General features: G+C 39.2%; 2 protein-coding genes and 1 long non-coding RNA gene across 6 annotated transcripts; 1 reads left to right on the forward strand and 2 right to left on the reverse strand.

Annotated features, from left to right (window-relative positions):
- Window positions 1-54: 54 nt before the first annotated feature.
- LOC127951948 (nucleolar transcription factor 1) lies at window positions 55-11,589 on the reverse strand. 4 transcript variants are annotated; one of them, XM_052550112.1, is made up of 22 exons: window positions 10,083-11,589; window positions 9,181-9,287; window positions 7,622-7,672; window positions 7,088-7,260; window positions 6,814-6,897; window positions 6,563-6,718; window positions 6,196-6,260; window positions 5,986-6,109; window positions 5,784-5,894; window positions 5,567-5,700; window positions 5,034-5,175; window positions 4,871-4,912; window positions 4,659-4,772; window positions 4,376-4,531; window positions 4,132-4,278; window positions 3,625-3,735; window positions 3,454-3,542; window positions 3,142-3,331; window positions 3,015-3,062; window positions 2,709-2,774; window positions 2,478-2,588; window positions 55-2,262 (listed from the first exon to the last, which is right to left on the reverse strand). In XM_052550112.1, exons 3-22 carry the CDS (start codon window positions 7,656-7,658, stop codon window positions 2,155-2,157), a joined length of 2,208 nt encoding a protein of 735 aa, XP_052406072.1. In that variant the 5' UTR covers window positions 7,659-7,672; window positions 9,181-9,287; window positions 10,083-11,589; the 3' UTR covers window positions 55-2,154. The 4 variants fall into 4 exon arrangements, with proteins under 4 accessions (XP_052406072.1, XP_052406073.1, XP_052406074.1 ...); XM_052550113.1 differs by lacking the exon at window positions 10,083-11,589 and adding an exon at window positions 9,638-9,794; XM_052550114.1 differs by lacking the exon at window positions 9,181-9,287.
- On the forward strand, window positions 9,760-12,117 carry LOC127951949 (uncharacterized). Its single transcript, XR_008152778.1, has 2 exons — window positions 9,760-9,887; window positions 10,035-12,117. It is a non-coding gene; the product is annotated as an uncharacterized LOC127951949 (long non-coding RNA).
- On the reverse strand, window positions 11,745-23,275 carry LOC127951947 (band 3 anion exchange protein). Its single transcript, XM_052550111.1, has 21 exons — window positions 23,117-23,275; window positions 21,563-21,628; window positions 21,390-21,445; window positions 20,285-20,382; window positions 20,148-20,194; window positions 19,899-20,064; window positions 18,667-18,802; window positions 18,390-18,459; window positions 17,900-17,942; window positions 17,624-17,808; window positions 17,319-17,520; window positions 16,651-16,854; window positions 16,062-16,210; window positions 15,766-15,960; window positions 15,422-15,667; window positions 15,176-15,265; window positions 14,331-14,497; window positions 13,831-14,072; window positions 13,511-13,680; window positions 12,650-12,823; window positions 11,745-12,432 (listed from the first exon to the last, which is right to left on the reverse strand). The coding sequence occupies exons 2-21, from the start codon at window positions 21,587-21,589 to the stop codon at window positions 12,385-12,387; spliced, it is 2,715 nt and encodes a 904-aa protein (XP_052406071.1). The 5' UTR covers window positions 21,590-21,628; window positions 23,117-23,275; the 3' UTR covers window positions 11,745-12,384.
- Between the last annotated feature and the right edge of the window lie 1,115 nt (window positions 23,276-24,390).

The following is a 24,390-nucleotide window of genomic DNA, read 5'->3' on the forward strand; positions in this document are numbered from 1 at the left end:
GCTAATAAAATATATATCAATTATGTAAACACACAAAGAGAACACAAACACAAATTCTGTTTAAGAGAAGGTTTATTTGCTCAAATTGTAAATTGCAGGGAAAGAACATCTCTTGCTATAGAAAACGTCCAAATGTTTCAAATCTGTAGTACAAATGTATATATATTTTTTTTGCCATTTCTACAAATAAACAAACATGGAAAGGGGTTAAAAAAAAATAAAATAAAAACTAAACCTTACCAAATTAAAAACATGTCCCTAATTGACAAACACACTCATTTTGGCTATAGCAGAATATTGCTTAGCCAACCGAAAATACAAAACGCAATAATGTTCACTCATTACAAAGCAAAAAAAAAAGGAAAAAGAGAAAGCTATATGTACAAATACCTTACAACAGCACTGAACCCAACCCAAATCTATTTGCGTGACTCAAAATCCTATAAAATATTAAGAAATCTTGAAAGGTCCACAGGAGTTTTTTTTATCCCGGCCCATCATTCAAATCATCTAGAATCAAATTTGTTTCTCAAACTGAAAGAACACAACTTTTTGCATGATACAGGCCTTAATTATTTCGGGTGCCTAGAATAAAGGTCACATGTCTGGTACAGCAAATACACACACACACACACACACACACACACAAAAAATAAAAAATATATAATAATAATAATTATACACGTGTCTTTATATGCAAATTACCAAGGCTCAACATTTTAGACAGAGGAAAAAAAAAATCACTTACATTGCCCCGATTAAATTGAGGGCTGCATAAAAATACTGAGTAAAAGGTGGTAGCTCAGCAGAGGACGCTGGGTTGTGGGTTTAACTACATTTAGTTGCCATTTCAGGCCAGAGCATTGGAATGAGAGAATATACCAGTCACCCTCAAAACTGCTCATATATATACACAGACACACACGAACGCATAACAAATAACGCTATCCCTCTCTTAAATAAAACATCTCCATTACATTCCTTGAGCTGGTGCGTGAAAGACCTGTGAAGTGGTTGAGGTTATGGGCGAATGAGTGAAATGCAGAAAGAAGAATACTGAAAAAACAAACACACAGGGCTTGTGAGCAAGGGACTCCATCATAAGTGCACTGAATTGTGGGGTAACTCACATCCATGCATATTTAAAACATACCGTTTTTAAAAAGAAAATCAGTTCTTTGGAGCACCAAATAAAATGGTTGGAAAGAGAAACTAAAAAGTCAGCTTCAAACAACACATAACCATTATTAACAAATGAGAGAAATATGTTGGTGCCCTATCCACAAAAAAAAACAAAAACAAGACAAGCATATTTCTGCGAGAACATTGCTTGCGTTGCCAAACAATTAACTGATAAACAAGTCCTCCTCGTTATGTAACATCAGTCGGTTTTATTATCTGAACGAACAGCAAACTCAAACCCGTCACGGGCAGCATTCCTAAAACAGGACAAAAATAAATAGTCCATTTTCACCATGAACCCCTCATCAGGAGCAGGTAAAGGCAGCACACAAACGCCTGCTGAACAAGAACCGCGTGCGAGACCAGCGGGGGCCATGCGGCCACATTCAAAATGGCTTCATTGTTCCTGAAAATACCACAATGTTTTGAACCGAAAAAGCAAAGACAAACACCAAAGCCAAAATGGAGGGAGCTGAGAAGGGAGAGGAAGAACAGGAGAGGTACAGACAGAAGAAAAGAAAGCAAACATTCTTCAGAGTGCAATTATTTGGTCCCCTGTACCTCCCGAAATAATCTGTGAAACTAAGAGACTCTTTGGCTCATTCACGGAAAAGAAAATGGCACCTGGTGCTCTCTCTGTCCTCTAAAACAAACACGGGTCTTCCTAATAACGCTTCACCGCTACTACAAGCCAACAGCAGAGCACTGCACCCTTTCTTCAGTGTTGGGAGGAATTTAGACCATACATCCTCGTACACGTTGCCTAAAATGCTTTAAAACCTGCCGAGCCAATTCATCGAGGGAGTTACAAATAAAAGCAGAAGTGCAGGGGAGAACAGAACAGAATAAAAGAGTGTGTGAGAGGTGTGACAGCGGGGTGAGCCCCTCCTGTGGTGAGAAGAGCTCAGTGCAGAGCAGGCTCAGACCCCCGGCTCATGGCTCAGTTCACAGCATGTCTGGCAGTCTGTGAGCTCAGTCCGAGTCTGAGCCCGATGAATCGTCAGAGCTGGAAGCGCTGCTGCTGCTTTCCGATTTATTCTCTTTATCCTCAACCTCTTCGTCCTCAATGTCTTCGTCATTCTGGAAGGGAATTTGGAGAGATGATCTTTCATTCAGAGTATGGTTTATTGTTAAAAATTCCCTATGGAGAAAACTAATAGTATTTTTCTGGAACCCAATTGCTGCTCTCCATATTTCTAATCAACGACAAAACCAATATTGCAAAATCAAAGGCTGATCCTATATCATATACACATGCTAAAAGAGCAATGTGACCAGCACGCTATGAATCTTACATCATCATCATCATCGTCGTCGTCATCATCATCGCTGTCATCATCGGAGGATGATCCGTCATCAGATTCCTTCTCTTCTTCATCATCATCGTCGTCATCCTCTTCCACTTCCTTTGGACAAGGACACAATTGATACAGAACAATCAATCAGTAAGGCCTACAAGCTGCTAGAAATGTAAACCGTGACTGATAAACGCAGAGTGATTTAAGACTATGCTTGATCAAACTCACCAACTGTTTGGCCTTGGGTTTCGCTTTCGCAGCGGTCCCACCTGGTTTTGCTGTGCTCCTCCGTTTCTGCAGGACAAATTTTGGGAAAAAACACATGAAACGGACAGAACTGCAGGCAGGGAGTGTTACAGAAGAGCCAAATTTACTGAAATTAAACATTATATTGTTTTATTTCTTCTTAAATTATTTTAAATACAAAATATAAACACTTATTTGAGAAACAAAACAAAACCTTCAGGTATATAATTCAAGTCTACTTTGACAAGTTAGACTACAATACCGAGTAGATCCAAATGTATGACTCACCAGAGAATTATATTCTTTATAAACAACTCTCTCTTGTGATGATAAACTCTGTGAATGGGAAAAAATATGATTTTAGATCTTTATATTAAGCTATTTGTGCGAGTTAAATCAGAGTAAAGCTACATACCGCAAGCCAGTCCTCGAGGAGCCCTTTGTACTGCCTCTGTTTCTCTTCTGCCAGTCTTTTGTAACGGTCCTTCTCCTTCTGAGCGAGCGCCTGCCAGCGGCCTCCGATCTCCCCCATGCGCTCTTTCATGGGCAGATGATTCAGCTCGCCGTTTGACAGCATCTCCTGAGAGAACTTCTGATAACCGTTCCTGAAGACACAGGTGAAGAGGCCATGAGCAGAAACAGTGGGATGGGAAGACAAGCGAGCTGCCTCAAACACACCAACAGCTTTAAGACTTGCAGATAACCAACACACACAGAACAAACTTACGAGGGTGGCTTCTTAGGTTCACCCTCAAATTTCATTTTCTTCCCAGGGGTGAAGACTGGGGCAGGAGATCGCATCTCGCTCAGCTCCCTCTGCACAACACAGAAGAATAAATGGAGTATGAAATCTGGCACACACAGAGATGTAGAAATATTTGTATCTATCTGGACTCACTTCATATCTCTTCTGGTCCTCTGCTGCCTTCTTGATCCACATGAGCTTCTCTTTCTTCTCCATGGTGTTCCAGGTGCCCTCCATGGCTTTTTGAGCCTTCACTCGATCATTCTGAGAAAGCAAAGAAGAGGGAGAGATCAGTGGATAATCTATTACTTGATAATAAATTATTTTCATATAGTGCTGGGTGGTATAACAGGATATATTGGCGTAAAAAAACTGTTATATGCTTTTTTGCACCTGTTTTTTTTAATACCTGCTTCATGTTGTCTATTCAGTTTTTGAGAGCAGTGACAGAAAATTGACAATAAAGACATTTATTTTACAAAAGATTTCTATTTCAAATTACTTCTGTTTATGTTACGGTTTTTAGTGTATTTGTGAGCAAATAAATGCTACTCTGGTGGGAATAAGAAACTTCTAGTCAAGAACATAAAAAAAATAATAAATAAAAATAGACCGACCCAAGCTCTTTCCACCGAATTTCTTGCAATTATGATTCCATACCTTGAATCGGGCAAGATAGTCTCCGATAACGCTTTGTTGCCAGATGTCCTGAGCCGTTTTGGGCGTTTCTGGTAGTTTCCCTTTGTCCTCTTTGCTCTGTTTTTCCGACTCTGCCTTCAGCGTCATCTCCAGGTTTTTATACTTCTCCTACAAGAACGATCACAGAAGTTGAACACAACTGAACTGGCTAATACAGTAACAGAAGGACATTAACATCTCTGGGTCACTGAAGTGTCATGATTACCTTCTTCTTGTCAGTAAGATCATTCCACATGCGGGCCAGTAGTCTGGTGAGCTCCATGTCAGAAAGATCAGGCCTTTCCTGTTGAAGTTTTGGGCGCTTCTCCTCAGAGAAAATAAACATGGCAGACACAGGAGGCTTGGGCTTCTCTGCACTGGACTGTTGGGATACAAAAAATAAAATTAAAGAGGAAAGGTGAATTAAAGAAGTGAAGCTTAAGTGACTAAAGCTCACTTAAAATACTAATTCTTTACTTTACCCAAAAATGACTGACAGCTGAACTGACCTTTGCTTGTGAGCTCTTCTTTTTGGAAGCGGGACTACTGCCTCCACCTCCTCTTTTAAAGCTGCCCATCTTCTGTTCTGACAGGATTCTCTGCTGTTCCTCCTCGGAGATGCTCTGGGATTCACAGACAACATGTTTAAAATGCAGACCTAACAGAAAATGGTGCAAAACAATGCAGAGCCAAGAGTCTGTTGTTATAAAAGTGTACTTACTAATAAGTAACGATTCATCTCAACTTCATATTCTTTCTTTTTCTGTGTAGAGCAGAAGAAAAAAAAGAATGAACGAGATGGACAAACTTTCATACGCATCCATGTTGGTTTGTTTACGTTAATAACTATGTTACAAACAGAAGGAAGGCAATGTGTTCCATACCTGCTCACAGCGCTTTTGGTAGGCATCTTTCTCACTCTGTTTGATGACTTTCCAGCGCTGGCTGCACATGACCATACGCTCTGTACTGGGAACGTCTTTCATACTGGACATCAGCTCAGCACAGAACATAGAGTAACCATTACTGAAAGAGAGATGAGGAAAAACATCACTTACCATATATAAACTTTAAAAAAAATAAAAAACACACTGTTACTGTTACGACAACTATTTAAATATAACAATATTCAATTGATTTTGGTTGAAGTGCAACATTTACAATTTTAAATAATAAAATTACTGAAATGGAATTAAAACTAAATATAAATGTATAAATAAAACCATGACAAAAGCACATAAAAATGACCATTAAATTATAAATGGATTAAATTAAATACATTAATAATACTTAACTAATATTGACAAGAGAAACAGATACAAAACCAACGCAAAGATTTCTAGGTCTAATTTCACTCCCCAAAAAAGAAATTATATTTGGCAGAAAGAATACAAAACTTCTTCTCAGGTGAACTTACGAAGGCGGTTTGTCTGGCCGCCCATCAAACTTGTCCTTGAGATGTCGCTCTGCTTTGGTCAGAGTGGATTTGACGATGTTCTCCTCCGTCATGTGCATCTCCGGGTGCTGCTGGATATACTCGCGCATTTTCTCCTAAACAAGGACGAGAAAGAGGAGAGGTTACAAAGAAGCCGCTACTACGGGAAAATGTGCCACGTCAAATGCAAACGTTTTACCTCATACAGTTTCTTCTGCTCCAAAGACTTTGTGATCCACTTTATCCTCTTCTTGTCTGAGAGCTGTGGCCACTGCTTGCCAATACAGTCCTTGATGTCTTTGGTAGTCGCCTTGAGGTTAAAACAGAAGTGTTTTACGGTCTTCATGTATATGAAGAAGCCAGCATCATTGTTTATGAGTGCGAGTGTGTGTAGAGCGTACATCTGGGTGTGCTTTGAGAAAGGCCTTCTTCTCATGGCAGTACCACAGCTGCTGGGGCGTCTTGGGCTTCTCTGGACCATTGGACTTCTTGTTAACATTCTCTAGAAGGTCGGGATGATCGTGCCTATTAAGAAACACAAACAAACTCTTTAAGAAAAGCCAGGATTTAACAAGGTAAATGTGATGGTAAAGAGTGAGTTAGTCACTTACTTAAACTTCATCATGCTGAGCATGAAAGTCTCCTTTTCTCTTAGAAAGTCTTTCACATATTTGTCCTGTTGACAAAAGGTTAAGTCAAAACAATGCCTGCTTTGTTGACTGATCTAGAAACAACAGTACCACTCAAAACAATAGGGGATCCAGACCAAATAGAAAAATGTGCTTCTTTTAAAAAAAGAGCAGCCACAAATCTGAAATCCACTAAACAGCCGATGAATCCTAAACCTTTAGCTAATAGACCATTACAGTATCATTTCCCATTTGCTTAAATCCATATCAATTCCTCTTTTATAGTTATTCTTAAAAATGTTACAGACTGCATTTAAGTGAGGTTTCTTTTTCATTTTATTGCACTCACTTTTTTACGCTCTGGGAGCTCCTTGTATTTTTTGGACAGGATTTTTGTGAGATCTAGGTTGCTCATCTCTGGATGTAGTTTAGCGTACTTGGCACGCTTCTCCATAAAGAAACGGAAATACGGTGTCAACGGCTTTTTAGGGAAGTCTGGGTGTTTCTGTGGAGGGGACAAAGACAGAAAGTTAGTATTTGCTAAAAAAACACTATCATTTTAACCCAAGCTTTCAGCACGGAGCTATTAAGATCGTCTACCTTCAGCTTCTTTCCTTTGTACGGATTTTTGACGTAGTCCTGCGCGTCTACGATCAGCTCAGTAAGGGTGCGGAATTTGCGAATCTGAATGAGGAACAGGAATATTAATGTGATGACTGCATAATCATTGTCCTATGGCTTGTCACATACAAATGTTTTTTGTTTTTTTTAAATCAAATATTAAAATCCTAGTATCTACTGATCAACAACTAACATTTTTGATTGAAGCTTTTCGTCAGTACAATTGAAACCCACAGGTTACTGACTAGCCTACCTCACGTGAAACTTCCTGCCATTTCTGTTTGCACATCTCCCCAGAGTAGGAGTTGAAAGCCACTTTCTCCCAGTCCAAATGGGACTCGGACGTCTTGTACTTCGACAGATCTTTTTCTGGCAGGTTCACCTTCATGCATTCCAACAGCTTCAACAGGTCATCCTGCTCCCAAACTGTAAAAAAAAAATAAAAATAAAAAACATTATGGCAAAAAAGATTTCTGAGATCCAATGCACACAATCTTCATGCAAATTAAGAAAAACGTACACGTTTTAACACAAAGGTTAAACACAGGTTCACATGCAGTGGGAAAAATGGTTTATGCCAAGAACAATTTGTTTTACAAGGCGATTATTGCCAGGAGTATGAACCCAATTATTCAAAGCAACTTACTTTGCATGCATGGTATACATTTGATCAGAAAATGCATCCCCTGGGAATCAAACCAATGATTTTGGCATTGCTCTACTGCTTGAACCATCAATTCAACAGATATTTAGAAAACCACTGATCTAAACGATTCATGTTTCTTACCGGGTTCTTTAGCAGTGGGGTCCATTTCTCCATTCATTGTGTGGAATCACGCTATATATATAAAAAAATAAAAACAGAGGCTCAAATAAGGCTTTCCATCTTTATATTAAGGACTACAAAAGTTGAAAATCATGTTTTCGTGGCTTTAAACCTATAATAGTTTATTTTCAGTAACTATAAATTAAATATCAATTATTTTGCGTCAAATGACTCAAACGTGTTTATACTGTGAAAATTAGTTTTTTATTCCCCTGACGTAAAAGTGATACGTGAAGAGTGGAATTGAGCTCCAGCCCGACACATAATGTTTGATGTTCATTACACCGCCCCTAAGCGTTTACGCTCCATGATGAGACAGAGCCCATTGCTTGTGACGGCTTCAAATCTCAAATAACTCTGCAGTCGACACCAGCAAGAGCAGCCAATCCGTCTAATCTTCCATTTTGTCTACACTACTAAGACCTGCAGCGGCTTCTCCTGCTTCCTGCGCGCTTTTCGAGGCGAAACTGGAGCATATTTTCGGCGGACGAGTGGATACTGGGAGGTACTACAGGAGGAGGAAGCAGCGTTTGCGGCTGTCTGTAGACGGACCAGCTGACCACGGATCGGGATCTGCTTTCGGTCTGCGTCGAGAGCGAGGGGGAAACACAGCCAGGGATCATCATGAGTGACTGCTACAGCATGCAGCACCAGAGTCTGCCTCCAGACCGACGGGGCGCGGGGCTCTGCTTCCGCCACGGACGCGTTCTGGGTCGCCAGCTTTGATGCATAGCGACTGTTTTAAAATGCTTGAATAAGGAGGGTTAGTCACAATCGGATGTCTTTTAGCGAACGAGTGCGCCGACCGAATTAGTCACAAAATGGCACGACTCTTTTTCCAGGGCGAGGCGCTGAATGTGTCATGGCGGCGCGTGAGCCAGCAGAGTCCAGCTTTAAAATAGACCCTAGCTGAAGGGCATTTTTACCACCACCACCACCATGAAATGTTACTAAATAAAGTGGGTGACATGATAATCAGACCCCGTTTGAGAAGAATTGAGCGTTACTACGATAGAGATGCTCAGGAAATCTATTTTGTATATTTTAAGCGCATTTATGAACAAAAGAATTGAACAAAAGAATCTAAATTAGAGTAAAAAGCTCTACTTAACGTCGAAGTGTTTAAGTATTTATAAGAGTCCATTTTAAAATGCTTAAACTTAAGAACATTTCCATATCAAAACCTCATTAAATTATATAATTGTCGCTGTTGGATGTTTAAAGTTACGCTTTACTGATTTAATTATAAACTCGACAACATTGTGTCCACGCGTGGAAGTGCTACAAATGATAGCCTCGGAGATGTCTGAAAATGCGTTTAATGAGGAGAAGAAAAAAAATACATTGTTAAACCGACCTACACCGGAGCTAGTCGGCTATAACTAGCACTGAATCCCCCTAAAGCCCTGGTGAAAGCTGAACCGACAGTCGTTAAAAATAACCCTAAAACGCGGCTAAAATCAAGCCGCCTTATACGCTGATAAAAAGAATTTGTAAGCGGCGTCCATTTGTCCTCTTACCGTGAAGAAATCCGGTGGTTTACCCCGATTTCGAGTGGCGAGGAATGCGGGGTGAGAGGACGGTTTGTGCAGCCGTATGGCAGCAGGGTCTTCAAAGGCTTGAAAAACTAAAATGGAAGAAATATACGATTAATTTCACCGAGTACGCGGTGGTTGAAGCACGGTTATGAAAAGCGAGATCCACTCGTTTAGAAATGAATCATGCTGGTCTTTAAACGTGTCATTTAGCTCCTAGTCACAATGGAAAAACGCAACAGCCGAGACAGAGGACGCTTCACTGGCGTGACGACTGTTCTAGAGCCGCCATACTCGCCTCCATGCGCTGCTGCCGGGAGCCTAATTCACCTCCTCCACCGAGAGAAAGACGAGCGTGAACGGCTCAAAACTCACCCAATACGCTCCTCAAACACAGATAACACACAAAAAACTGTCAAATGTAATCGCAAACTTTGCTTACACGGCAGGCGCAAGCGAAAACAAGCACACACGGTGAGATAACCGAGCTCCCCGATGGCGAATCAGAGGCGGCTGGTTCTTCCCTTTACTCATGGAGTCCTGACTCGGAAATGAAGGCGACCGCGAGGGCTCCAAACACGACAAAGCGCGCTTAAAACGAGGTTAGCGGCTCCTGGAGTTGTATTCGGAAATTAAACTGTGGTAGATAAACGGATAATGTTTTTCCCCGAGTCACAGGACGGGAAATTCGGGTAAGGCGACCTCGGAATGTACCGTGCTTTGCACCAAGTCAACGCGGTTTTAAACGAGGCGGCTTTACGAAAACAAAGCGCACCAACGTTCTAAAGTCAGAATGTTTAGAATTTTTGCGTTGGATCTAAGTTCTTTTTCCCCCCAAGGTTTGTTTACCCGACGGTTGGTAGGATGAGGCGCTGGTTAGCTCTTACCTGTCGCTGCTTGTGTGTGGAACTGGTGGTGGAACAAGGGGAGGGTTGAATGTTAGCCAGCACTGCGCCGCCGGTCCAGGGCACGGGCGCTCCAGTCCCCGCAGAGCTGAGAGACTTCCCCCCGCCTCCATCTCTCTCGCTCTCCTTCCAGTCAGCGCGCAGCTCTCTCGATCCGCTCATTTCTCTTTCCAGAGAGACATCCGCATTTTCAATCTCTCCGCTGCTATAGCTGCTCTCATCACGAATGGGTCGCCTGGGTCTCGCTTCCATTTGGATTATAAACTCGGCGCTCTCAAACCTGCATGCGCATGTAGCCTCTCGGGCTTGTTTTGAACACATTTTGTGTAGCCGTGATGACCATATGAAGTTTTTATAAATAGTGAATTTGATTGAATATGTTCCAGAGTGATTTCTGTTTTGATTTATGCTTTTAAATAAAGAAAGAAAAGCAGTTTTCTTGAATTCACTCAAACTCCCCACGTGCATGCATGATGTTAGAAGTGAGCTACTGTTGTGTACTTTAAACATCTTTTTGGTATATTCAGTCTGACAGCTACATCTTTTTGTCTCGTTAAATAATTAAACTCCACCTTGTGTGTTTGTGGGCGTCACCTGCGCGGTCCAATCAAGACGTTCTGATTTGGGGAAAACATGATTTTCCAATGAGCGCGCTGATTCGTTAAACATCAGAGCAGTGACGTGCGCATTTTATTGGGATGCCACAGTCCAGCAGCGATCGAGAGCGCCTGCCTCCGGAAACAACACACCGGCCAGTGCTTTCCAAGCCTCTGGCTGTTATAGTACTACAGACCTATCGGTAACGTTACATCTGCACTGCCACCAAACCAAAAATCAACTCACTAGATATTTGAAATCATTTAGCACTGTCAATACAAACTATTCACCCAATCAGTACTTAAACTGTTGCAGGATCTCCCTTCAATAAAACACATGATCTAGTTTTTTTTTTTTTTTTCAAGTTTTGATACTAAGGAAATTTATTTATGATTATTAAAACTGTTTTCAACACTGATAATAATAAATATTTCCTGAGCATCAAATCAGCATTATTAGAATGATTTCTGATTTCTCATGTTGGATGGCTGAACATATATGATATACAAATGTTTTAAATTAAAAGTAATTTTCAATTTTAATATTTCACACAATTACACCTTTTACTGTTAATTATCTGAATGAATACATTGGTATTTCAAAACAATAAAATAAAAATCATATACTAACTTCTACTCTGAATTGTAAAGTATGTATACTACTCGTGGAGAAAAAAAAATAATTAAAAAGGGATTATTTTAACCTTTTGATAACACTACATTTGAAGTCTTTCTACATTTTCTGCAAAAAAAAAGGTCCTCTTAAAGTATCCTTGGTTGTGAATCACTGTTTTAGTTTTCTTCTTTTTTAATTTTCAGTAAAGCAGGTCCGTCTTTAACGTGTAAGGAAGGTGGTAGGACTCTCAGAATGGGCTGGAAACTTGAGAAGGTGGGTGGAGGGTTCTTGCCAGGGTGGGCCAAGCTCATGATTGGGTGGGACAGTCCCGCACAGGCCTCCTGTGAAGTCAAGCCTGCTGAAAAATTGGATTTGTTTGCAAGCTCCCAGGACTAATTTAGGACACAAATGTAAGGTTTTCTTTACTAAGAATTATTGTAGATGTTTTAAAGAATTTTAATCATTAAACACACATAATCACACACCATAACAGACCAAGCATACATAAAACCAAATATTCATTTATACTCTAAAGTAGCAAATCTTTGCAATAGTAACTTATGCTAACATTCTGTATTTGTAAGCCTATAATATTTACAGGTATGGTGTCCCTGAAACATTGAAATTCTATATAAAGGCACATTTTGCATAGGCATCATCTGTTAAAACAGGATAGGATTTACAATCAGGCTGGTGTGTAGCTGACATGCTTCACAGTGACATGAGATTTCTTGCATGACACCTTGAATACATAAAACAAATAAACACCAGGATGTATAGATCCCAAATGAAAAACAAAAACAAATATCTTATCAGGCACACAAGCACACAAAAGAAAAGAAAGAAGATTGTGATAAACAACTATGGCATGTATATGAACAGTTTATGAATTTTAAGTGTGCATTAATTGCATTCTAAAACTTTAATGGTATAAAGAAACATTGACTGGTTAAGCTAAGAACTGAATGTACAACAGTTAAAAAATATAAGCAAAAGATTCTCATTTAATGCACACAGTAAGATGAATTTATAGTGGCTCAAGAAAGTTGTCCAGGGGTGTTTTGGGGTTATTTTAGTCATCCTCGTCATCAAACTTCACATTTGCATCATCTGCATCCAGCTGCAAAAATATGACATAACATATGCAGTCATAACATAGACAAATAAAGACCCATAGGTGTAATTGTCATCTAAATTTTATACTGAAAAATAAAACAATAAAGAAAAAAATCTCAGTATAAAATAATATATAATGTGTACATATAGCACATTTTAACTTTGTTTTCTATTAAAACATGGTGGCATAGGGCTTTTAGGCCTATATAAGAGATACTTACACATTTCATTTCCATGATAGTGAAGACGTGACCGGTCATGAACATTCTCAGAGGGATCGTGAGGATCAGGACAAAGGGCAGGGCAAGTGAAAACGCACTAGATTTTATTGCCCACAGAATCGCCAAACAAATCACTTGGATCAAAGTGTACAAGTGCATACGCATAGTGGGCACCTGTATAGAAACACACAACAGAAAGAGATAGAGAGAGAAATCAGTAACTAGATGCTGTAGATGGATGGATCAATTGATTGACAGATTATTATTGTTAAAATTATTGTTGTTTGGAGTTTGGGTGTCACCATACATGTTCAAAAGGTTGTGGTTGATAAGTGATTTTAATTATGTTTTTGAAAGAAGTCTATAATGCTCACCAATGCTGCAATTATTGAATCAAACGTACAGTAAAAACAGGTATGTTGTAAAATATGACTAATTAAAAAAAAAGTTATTTCTATTTGAATGTATTTTGAAATTGAATTTATTCCTGCTATGGCAGATCTGAATGTTGAGCATCATTACTCCAGTCTTCAGTGTCACATGATCCTTCAGAAATCATTCTAATGATTTTTCTATTATTTTTTTTAGCACTGTTGAGAGCGGTTGTGCTGCTTAATAATTTTGTGGAAATCGTGCTATATATCTTTTATGAATATAAAGTGCAAACGAACTGCATTTCTTTGTAATAGTAAAAGTCTTTATCACAATGAAGGTCTTTATTGTAACTTTTGATAAATGTAAAGCATCCTTGCTGAATAAAAGTGTCAGTTTCTTAAAAAAAAGTGAATGGACCCCAAACTTTTGAACAAAAGTGCACTTTTATCCACGTAGTGAATATATTTTTCTGTAATTAAATCTTACACGGGTGACAAATGGAAAAGGTGGATGATGCTTTTTCGGTGAAATAAGAAGAAGCATACGGTCCCAAAGCTGAATGCCACTCAGCGAAGTGATACCCATATAGAGAAAGATGCCAAACAGAGCCGTCATAGGAATCATCTTCAGGATGGGCTCCATGAGAATTGAGACCCCTGTGGGGAAAGAATTAGAATGATTCTGTGCATTGTTCAATACAATTTTGTTATGTATCATTGTCGATTTATTTGTATTTTATTATGGCAATTAAAATCTAACTGTGTTTATTAAATGTCATTATATCAGATAAAAAGCTTGCAACTCACCAATCATCACAGCCACCAACATACCACTGACTCTTTGTTCTATGACGCGTTCAATCTGAGGTCTGGGGCCTTTGGTCATGACAGTCAGGGCATTGGCGTGGGTGACAGATCTCACTGTAGCAGCACTGAGCCAGGGGACACCGAAGATCGAGGAAACTCCTCCCAAGAACACCAAAAGGAGGAGGTCCCAATGGAAACCAGAGCCCTTGACCATCTTTCTCTCAGGCTTACTCACGATCAGGCTGGATGGTAAGGAAAAGGTGTGAGGTTAATGCAGTAGCCACACCAACGTTATGACGACCAAAATCCTTGCACAAATCTTCATTGCATCTTACATTATAGTAACATTTCACAATATTCCTGTTTTTACTGTATTTTTGCATAAAATTAATGCAGTGTCAGTGAGCATAATACTTCTATCAAAAATAACTTCACTGTGTCATAGTATCGTATCTTCTAGTGTGAACTGAAATGTGTTCTGTTCTGAATATCACACTCACGTAGTGATCTGGGACTCGAGGAAAATAAGGATGAAGACCAGCAAGGCAGGAACAACACAGGCGAACATCATCCAGATAGGGAATGGCTTATTCTCACCAAATGGGCTGATGATCCAGCCTCTAGCAGATGGGTTGGACACAGTCAGCCCCTTTGGCACCACCAGTTTCTAAAGCAGGAAGGTTATTATTTGCACAGATGAATGGAACTATCCATTATAATAATGTTCAAAATCCCATTGAGTCCTTTATGCCATGGGTCAAGATGCACAAAACATGTTTATCTTCATTTCACTCTGCATGGGTCAATTATCTAATAAGATTTCATTTTAATTTGTTCTTCAAGCGCTAAGTTCAAATCTCTCAACCAGTTAATTTCTTGTTTCACACCAGATTTGATTTGTTTTTTAATTAGTATAAGCGAACTGTATGTGTTTTGGTAACTGTGTGCAAAAGAGAAAGTACAGCTGTCCACAGTTTACGCAATAACTAAATGCACGTGGCTTGCTGTGCAAAACTGATGAGTTGATTCTTAGTGAAACTGTCATATAGCACAATCACTTCTGTTTTGAACATGTAGGAACATCACAGCCCTACACACCAGGTTTTGCAACCTGTAGTTAGTTTTCTTTGTAACAAAAATGTAATTTGTGTATAACAAACATTTCCGAGGTTGACTGCCACTGTAAAAACCATTGAAATATTTGAAAATACCAGAACAGCTCACACAATGACAAAAAAATGGTGCCATTTGTTTTTGAGGCTAGAATATAATAGTTTGAGTTACTACTTTTAATTGAGAAAACCTGTAATAGCAAACTACGCCAAATGATTAGTGTCTGTCAAACCTGTGTGTAGGCGTCGCTGATGCTGATATCCACAGCAATCATGAAGAAGATGGCGATGGGGACACCAAAATCTCCAATCATTCGACGGATCTGGTGGTGTATAGAATTTTAATAGTAACATGATCAGTACATTTAAAGGCTTGGCTGGATGGTATAATAAATGCCTAAAATCCAGAACCTTAAACCTATTTTTGGCTAAACAGTATCAGAGTTTTAAATTAAAAAAGGTAAACTGAGCAGACTTACTGGACCGGGTAAGAAGGTGCTAGTTTTAAACCCACGGAGATACAACGCAATGAAGAAACAGCCAAACATAAGGCACATGGACAGCAGGGCAGTGTTGGGATAGGCCCTCTCTATTGTCTCATGATGTTCAGTAATATTGCCATCAGGATGAACTGTGATGTTGACTTTTTTGATAGGGTGGAAGGGGTCTTCCAAAGTATCATTCAAGTGTTCGTAGTTCAAAATCAAAGGATGCGATTGGAAAATCTGCGAAGAATTGAGAGAGAAGAAGAAGATTTGGTGACAAATCATGTGATGTGAATTAATCAAATGAAGTGTGTGTCCATTTGGAAGACTGAATATACCCTGATGAGCTTGGCAAAGGTCTCATAGATGAAAATGAGAGAGATCAGGATGGAGAAGATCTCTTGGGTGAAGCGTGAGATGAAACGGACAAGGAAACTCCCTTCCACTGCCACAATCACCACCACAATGACGATCAACCACATGCCCACCCAGACACGGCCCACGATGTACTCAAAGCCATTAGCCTTGCAGAACTGAATGGGAAAGATAAATGCATTTAGATGGATGAGAAAAGTCATGCAGTTGCTGATAATCTACTTTATTTAGTCACAATCCCCACCAATAAAAGCATCACCTGAAAGAACGCCTCCTCAAACACCATCAGTGGACCAGTAAACCCAATGACAAGTACTGGTTGAGCCGCAAAAAGACAAAAGATGACGCCCTGCACACAGGTAGAGACCATCATCTCAGAGACCCCCATCATGTGATCCGTCTTGTCCGCTAAAACATAGAAAGATTGAAAAAGTTTTTCTCAGTTTGAAGAACATTTCAAAAATCTGCAGAACCTTTTTCCAATATAGAAAAGCATTGGATGGAAAAGTTCCAATGGTTTTTCAAGGAAACATACAGCAGATTTTTCTTACACACACGCACACACACACACACACAAATTTTGCTTCAGAAGATCGGTTCATCTGTTGCAGTCATATGTATGTCATATGTAGTTTTCACCAGAGGAAGAAAGTCATATACATCTAAGATGTAATGAGGGTTTGAATTTCCATTTTTGGGTGAAGCACTCTTTTTTAATGATCTTTTTAATTTCATCCAGTCTAGGTGGGCAGTTCTTGGCCATAATATGATAAAATGCCAGATTTTACGACCAATTTAGATCTTTTTCAGTGGTGTGATTAGTCTATGCTGGCAGTGAATGTCCTCACCAAGAAGTCCTCCGAAGGTAATGGCAGGTGAAAGGGCAGCGAAGTAGATGAAGATGACAGCAGACAGCACCTGAGGGTCCAGTGCATCGGTAAAGTCACTAAGGTAATTCCTGTAGCGGCGTTTTATGTCTTTGACCATACCGCCAAACGGATAGCCGGTACGGGCCAGTGGATCCTCCCGTGGCTTCTCAGGTCCAGATGGGCCTAATAAACACAATTAAACACAGTTAACTCCATGCAATTCCAGATTTAACACTAGGATGGCCAAGATAGACCGGAGGAAGACTGTTCCATGTAGCCATTATTGATAAATCTAAATCTAGTCTGAAGTTTTTAAAGGTGTTATTTTTAAGATAATTAAACCTTAAGATGTGTACAGAAAAAAAAAAACATACTTGTGATGTATGAAGAGCCAAAAACATGAATATGATTAAATCTTATTTAAAGAAGCTTGCCAATGCAGTATTTAAAACATTATTGGCTCCTCCATGATACATTGGTCGTTCCCCAAGTGGATAAAAGTGTCTGTTAAATAACTGTGAGTTTAATATAATATAATATTCGGATTATTAATAAAAACAAGCACACAACAGGACTGAAGGATTTGTTCAAATTGAATGAATGCAGTGACACCAGCGTTAACATCTTGTTATTGTATAAAGCCTGACCTTTGCCCCCGATCATGAGGCGGGTGTCATATGGGCGGACTCTATCTCGCAGCATCTTTTTCTGAAAGTTGATGAGTGGCTTAAGCATGCTCTCGTCCTGGATTTCTGTGGGTGGGATCACAATGCTGCAGTCCATGAAGTCTGCCATGGCATTGGTCAGATCCTTCTCATTTGTAGCCAAGTAAGCCTCCAGAGTGAACACCTGTATGCAGGTACAGAAGTAAGACGAGACATTGGAAAAGCCTTCATTTTTCTTAATGATTTATTTAATAATATTTCAGTGCCAGTCCATAGCTCCTCTTTACCCAGTCAGCCATCAGAGACGCCATGGCCCGGCCACTCTCATGATAGTCCATGCCACTGTGACTGGGACCCATGAGGAAGAAGACAAAACGAACAGGAATGGAAGCTTCCAGAACCCCTTCCATCACCACCGAGTCCCGTAGACGTGCAAGAGCCACCACTGGTTTCTGGAGGTTCTCCACCACCCCTTAAGAGTGGTACAGAAACAAGGGCATGAAATATGCTATACAGCAAAATAATAAGTGTTATTATAGAACACTAAATGGATGTACTCTCACCTGATAAAACCACAGAGGCCTCCACACGATCAACCATGTCTCGCTGAGGAGGAACAGAGAAGTCCAAAAGTCAGTAGTTGAAACTGTCAAGAGTATTTTCAGTTTAAAACAGGCCTGGAAAACTGTACTGTAATGATCCATTTTTCATGTTTATTCAGAAGCGAGTTCTTTTTTAATTATCTGCATGCCACATCCAAGAATCTGACTTTTAAATTCTAAAACTGAAAAGACAAAAGGATAGTGTGACTGTGATTTTAACCAGTAGGACATCCTAGATCAAAATGTTTTGGTGGTCCTGGAACAACAGTCCTATCAAGTAATCATAGTCTTCATCCTAAACTTTAACTAGATAACATTAAGAGGGAATGATAAACTATGCAGTGTCCTAACATCAGCTCTACCCTTTTCTAACATCAGAATGGTTGATGTGACTGCTGCAGGAGCATCAAGAAAGAAAGAAAGACAGATAAACAGACAGACAGACAGATACCTGTTTGGGGATTGAGAATGTTTGCAGCTCTATGTCTGCTGAACCAGGAGCTGTAGTGGGCTCTATTTGACTGTGAAGCAGATACAACGAGTCATATACAGTCATATTTGGCTATTAATATAGACCCTTGTGACTCATATAGCAAATAATGGGGATTTCTCAAATACAAAGAAACAGTTCCCAGGACTACTTTATACAGCGATAAAAACTGAAGTAACTTTCCTCCACATAAACACAAACACGCACACAGATCAACACAGATGGCATGGAGCCTGACCTGCGCTTGCGCTGCAGTACGGCCACAAGAGCATCGCGGTCAGTGGGCCGGATCTCTTTTTTGAGCAGGAGTTGTTCCACCATCTTCTGACAAACGCTTGATAAGCTGCTGTCATCAACATCTAGCAGCACCGCCCCTGGTTACAGTCACCATAAAGAACATGTAACAATGTGTCACCCAAAAACTTAAAACCTGGAATTCTAAAATGTGATTATTCATTTTAATTATAACTATTTTAGTTACTAATTTTAATCTTTGGACCTCCTTTTTTTTTAATCGGTCAATCAAAATCAACAGGGGGGGGGGGGGGGGTGTTCAAATATTGTTGTGATCAGTGTGGAATCAAAATTTTCAGAATTGCTGCCATAGAATTTATTCATAATTAAAAAAAATTGTGCTGTAAAATGATTAATTGTGATTAATCGCATTCAAAAAAAAAAAAAAATTGTTTGCATTATATATGTATGCGTGCTGTGTATATTTATCATGTCTATATAAATACACACACATGCATGTATATCAGAAAAATAGGTTATGTTTATATATTAAATATATTTATTTATAATATAAAATGCAGTGCTGTTTAATATTTGTCACACTTAAATGATTCAGATCGTCAAACAAATTTTAATATAACACAAAAAGAAATTGCATGTTAATACAAAATGCAGTTTTTGAATAATGATTTCATTTATTAAGGGGGAAAAAGGTGTCCAAACCTGCCTGGCCAGGTGAGTTTGGACAGCTTTTTCCCTGAATAAATGAAATCATTATTTTAAAACTGCATTTCATATTTAATCTTGTTATCTTTGTGTGAAACTGAAATTTGTTTGATGATCTGAATCATTCAAGTGTGACAAAAATGCAAAAAATGCAAAAAAAAAAAAAAAAAAAGTTTTATGATTATAAATATAGACATGTAAAACAATTAATCTTTTGACAGCACTATTAAAAAATATAACTGTGATATCATGTTTGCTTGACATTATTCACAGTATACCATGTTATAGTGTCATGTCATTGTAACAATTCTGAAAGAAGCTTTGATTAGCTTGGTGTGTTTGTCTTGATGCAGTCACTGAGGTGAACATGCTCTGGTGGAGATATGGGCCTCAGTTAGAAGCATATTTCAGTGTTTATGTGGGCAACACACTTACCCATTTCCTCTCTCTACTTTCTTATTTAATGAAAGTGTCTGAAGGCCAGAGGAAACATGTCACTTGTAGTCTCACCTGTGCTCATGGCCTTGCGGAGTTGAATGAGACTTTTGAAGGTGAGATAGGGAATGTGGGGCTGACTCCACTGTCCCGTGGCAGGGCTTAGGTTCTCCTCATAACCCAGCCAGCGTCCCATTTCCTGCCACACCTCCCCACGTAGCTCATTTAGCTCAACGTATGCCTAGTGTGGGCGAGATTTTTAATAAGGCTTTTACAAAGAATCAAAGCTAAGAGTAAGTGAATGAATGTGTTTGTGTGCATCACCTCTGCATCTCCTCTCTTGATGGCATTGGTGTTGGTATTTCGTGCAGCTGAAGAAGGGAAATGAGTAGTAAATCAGTAAGGTGTAAGGTTTGCATTTATGTATGCATTTGTATTTTGTTGATATATTTGCAACACACCCTCTAAGTCTCTAGAGAAGGTGAAGGTCTGATGCTGCTCTTCTTCCTGCTGCCTCATCTGCTCTAAGTCATAGCTGCCTTTGTGTCCCGCAGGGGTCCTATAGAGGGCGACAGAGAACAAACACTACAACACACACACCAGGGTACAGACCCGACTGTCACGGCTCCACACACTCACCATATCTTATGCACCAAAGGGCAGAATGAACTCCATCCTCTTACAAAGCGACTCAAGCCATCCCTGATACAAGAAACATAAACCTCACTCTGTCCAGCCCTCGCACTGCCCTGTTCGGCCACAAGGGTGCGATGTTTTACAACTTTAGGCTACTGTCTGTAATCCCGAAGAAGCCTACTGTAGTATGCTGTAATTTCCACTATTTGTATTTATTTATTAAACTGCACATAGTTGGGCTTGTGATCATTCATCACCACACACAACATTGCAGTTTAAAGTGAAAAAATAACTTCTGACTGTTAGAGATTTAAATAATTCGTCTTTTCCCCCGATTTTCTGATTGACAGCTTTGTCTGAATAATTTTACAATTATTAATCGTCAATATTTTATTAATTTGTAAAATCCTATTCTCATTGTTGTAAAGTAAAAACATGAAAATTACAAAATTTTATTTTTTTACACACCATGTTTGGTTTATTTCATGATAATTTGAAACAACTGCAGGCCTAAGTGTTTCTATTTATTTAATTATTTTTGAATATCAGTTTTCAAAATCATGCTGATGGTACTTCTAATAAAGCGAACGCTTCCCCCAAAAACATCTGTTCTGGGAGTATATAAGTTTGGTCAATGGGTATGAAATTCCTCAAAAAAGGCGACGTTTGCAAACTACATACAGTTACTTTATATATAAAAAGAGATTAAATCATAAGGACCTAATAAAATAATCATCAAATTGTCTAGATGCACCATGGTAATGACAGTTTGGGGGTATTGATCATTATAATAATTTTAAAAAATATATACCCGTCTTTTAATTGCTACACCTGACAGCAGGAATCTCTAACTGTGGCTGAGAAATGCAGTGAAGCAGATGCAACTTTATTTTATTTCTATCAGTGTGTGTTACGTCGTGTGATACTCACAAAGTGAATGGAGATGGTAGAGGTGACTCACTGTCCTCATAGGACATGTCATTGTCCTATAGAGAGATAGAAAGAGAGATATCTATTCATCCTATGATACAAATGTCATGCCAATAAAACATCTTGCACTTGAACTTCATCAACTACTTCACGTGTGATAAGACGCTCCTCACCTCTTCAAATGATACAGCTTCCATCATTGAGACTGTCTTCTCTCTGTCCCAGTACTCACACACAACCTTCATTCACACAGAGAAACAAAATAACACAGTCAGACCGTAAGAACTGCACACCTGCTACAGGCTCATTCATATACTCCCCTTTATTAAAGTATTACTGAAGAAAACATAACATACACGTTTCGACAGCGTATGATTGACTAGGATGAGTTTTACCAGTAAATTTGACTTCAGATGATTTGCATTGAATATTTACAGTGTACTGGCAATAACATACATGAATACGAATAATAAAAATATACAGTTCTTAATGTTCTGTATGTTTTCATATAAGTGGGAAAATAAATCAAGGCCTCCGTTCACAAGCGCTCAGGATCAGATCCCAGTTTTTGTGTCTTTCAGAGGCTCGAGACCGAGACTCACCCTGAACTGGCACAAGGGTGTGTGAGAGCCTCAAACAGACAATTTTCTGAAGCCTGAGCTTCTCGTGAATGATAAGGGCTCTTCTGTCCCTCATGGACAGAGGCAGATAGAGCACATCAGATTGACCAAGCTGGTAAACAAATATATTCCTCACTGAACAAAAGTCTTATCAACGTTTGCTAGAAAGTTACTATCAACTATTTCCAATGTGTTAAAGTTCCACACAAGTTGGGATTTAAGCAATAAAAAACCTAGTGGAGAGAAGAACACTGCATCCTAAAATGTTTTATTAGAAAGATTATTAAAATAAGATATGTGTCTTTCCCTAGGTTAATTAAGAAGCTTATAAACAAGCTTATATTCTTCAATACACTGAAGAAAGTTTCTCTATAGGCAGAAGTGTACACAGAGTGCAACTTTTCAATAAACAAAATACACCAGACTGCACCACTTTAAAGAAAGACAAATGATGTTCAGTAAGATCAACATTATTAACATTTAGATTTACTTACATAAACCAATTTAAATTTGTGGAAATTAAAATTTGTTTTATCAATCGAAAAATGGACGGCAAATATGTAATTTTTTAAATGCAGTTATAAAACAAACATGTAAACTCCTTTATGTGAGCCTCACGGTCTCCAGTATGAAAGCTCATTATTTTCAGTCTCAGTCTTTTAGAAATACAAGTATTTATAGAGAAAATATAGAATATTAAGTTCATATTTTTTTCCACCAGTCCTTCCAAAATGACTGATAAATTACTGCTGCAAGTAACAGTGAGGTCTGAAAACATAAAACAAAACCAAACAAAAATGGTGTAGAAATGTTTCACTCAGAAATTGCTGGTATAGTTCACAAGCAATTACAAAGACACAGCGAGTAACACATTGAATTAACCATGACATTTTTAAGTAGAAAAACTGAATTAGTATTTTCCTGTAAAACAGACTTTAATAGTCTTTGTTTTATTTCTACTTGGAATTTTTTTTCCCAGTGTACCTTTAGCAAGTGTCTCCTTGTGCGCAAGTGAAAACCTTTCTCATTTTAACCTACTGTTTTCGCTTGCATTCCTTCTCATAAACACTTAATTTGACAGTTAAATAGAGAGCAGCACACCCTTACCTGAGCCCAGGTGGTCCTGGCGGGTCTCTGTGCCGGGTTTCCGCGTCTACACTTTGAGCGCCCAACTCAAGACTGACCTCGGATCGATTCAAAAGGCATGGGTGGGGATGGAGGGTAATGGAAAAAGAGAGAAATACGTAAAGTCACGTAGTGCGCGGCAACCCGAAAAGCGTCGGCATGCGTAGAGCACCCAGGAGTGGGAGGGAGTGATAAGACCCCCATAATCAGAGAAACAGCCTTATCGATGGGGCCACCTTACAGCAGGAATACCCCAACCCTAACACCACTCCCAAAAACAGTCACCTTCAACCCAGTCCAAGACAGAGCATAGTAAGAGAGGCGGAGAGAGTTTGAGGCCTCTGGTGGTACACACCTGTCCCGGTTAACACTGTATCCTCATTAAACTGATTCAAAAGGCATGGGTTCATGTGAATCGTGCACTTTAATGCTAGTTCCTCAGGTCAAAAGATATCTGCAAAAAACATTAATATAACATTTAAACAACCCATTGTTTACGCCACTCCCAGAAAACAGTTAACCTGGATAAAGGCCAAATTATGACACACTGAGAGAGAGAGAGAGAGAGAGAGAGAGAGAGAGAGAGAGAGGGGGCTTAATTACTCCACTTTTAATGTGGAGCTCATCATCAGTATAGGGTACAACTAATCAGTAAAACTATCTTGCCTTCTGACGTCAAGCAGCATAGAGGTTTGGGATTCCCTTCACGTAGAGTATTGGTGGACACCCCTGTAAAGGTGGCTGGGGGGTGCTTTAAGGGTTTTCCCCCTCCAGGGCCCTCACATCAGTTTGATATGTCACCTTTTTTTCTGCTGTGTCACGGAAACACTGCTGCCCCTCGAGCCAATGCGAGCTCGTTCAAGTCCTGGAAATAAAGAAAACAAGCCAATAATCTTTTCCCCTTTTCATCCAGAGTGATGATTCTTGGTTCATTTCTCAGATGCTTAATGCGTTTTCTGAAAATGCATATTTTGCCTTATTCCCTCACTTTCAAGTCAGTTTTATGACATTTCCCCCTTTAACAATAATAGTTTAATCTCTCCGAGATCATAAGTGAGGGCATTGTAGCAGAGTTTTTGGTCTCACGGTTCAAACAGATCATGATTTGCCAGTATTTCTTCACACTTACATTAGCCTTATTAATATTTCAGCGCTGTAATGAGGGCAAAAAGTACAAAAATATTAACTTTTGATGAAATCTTCTCAACTACACTAGCTCTCATTAGTGAAAGTACCAAAATTGACAATTATATTTA

Source organism: Carassius gibelio, chromosome B3 (genome assembly GCF_023724105.1).
Source record: "Carassius gibelio isolate Cgi1373 ecotype wild population from Czech Republic chromosome B3, carGib1.2-hapl.c, whole genome shotgun sequence".
Taxonomy (NCBI): domain Eukaryota; kingdom Metazoa; phylum Chordata; class Actinopteri; order Cypriniformes; family Cyprinidae; genus Carassius; species Carassius gibelio.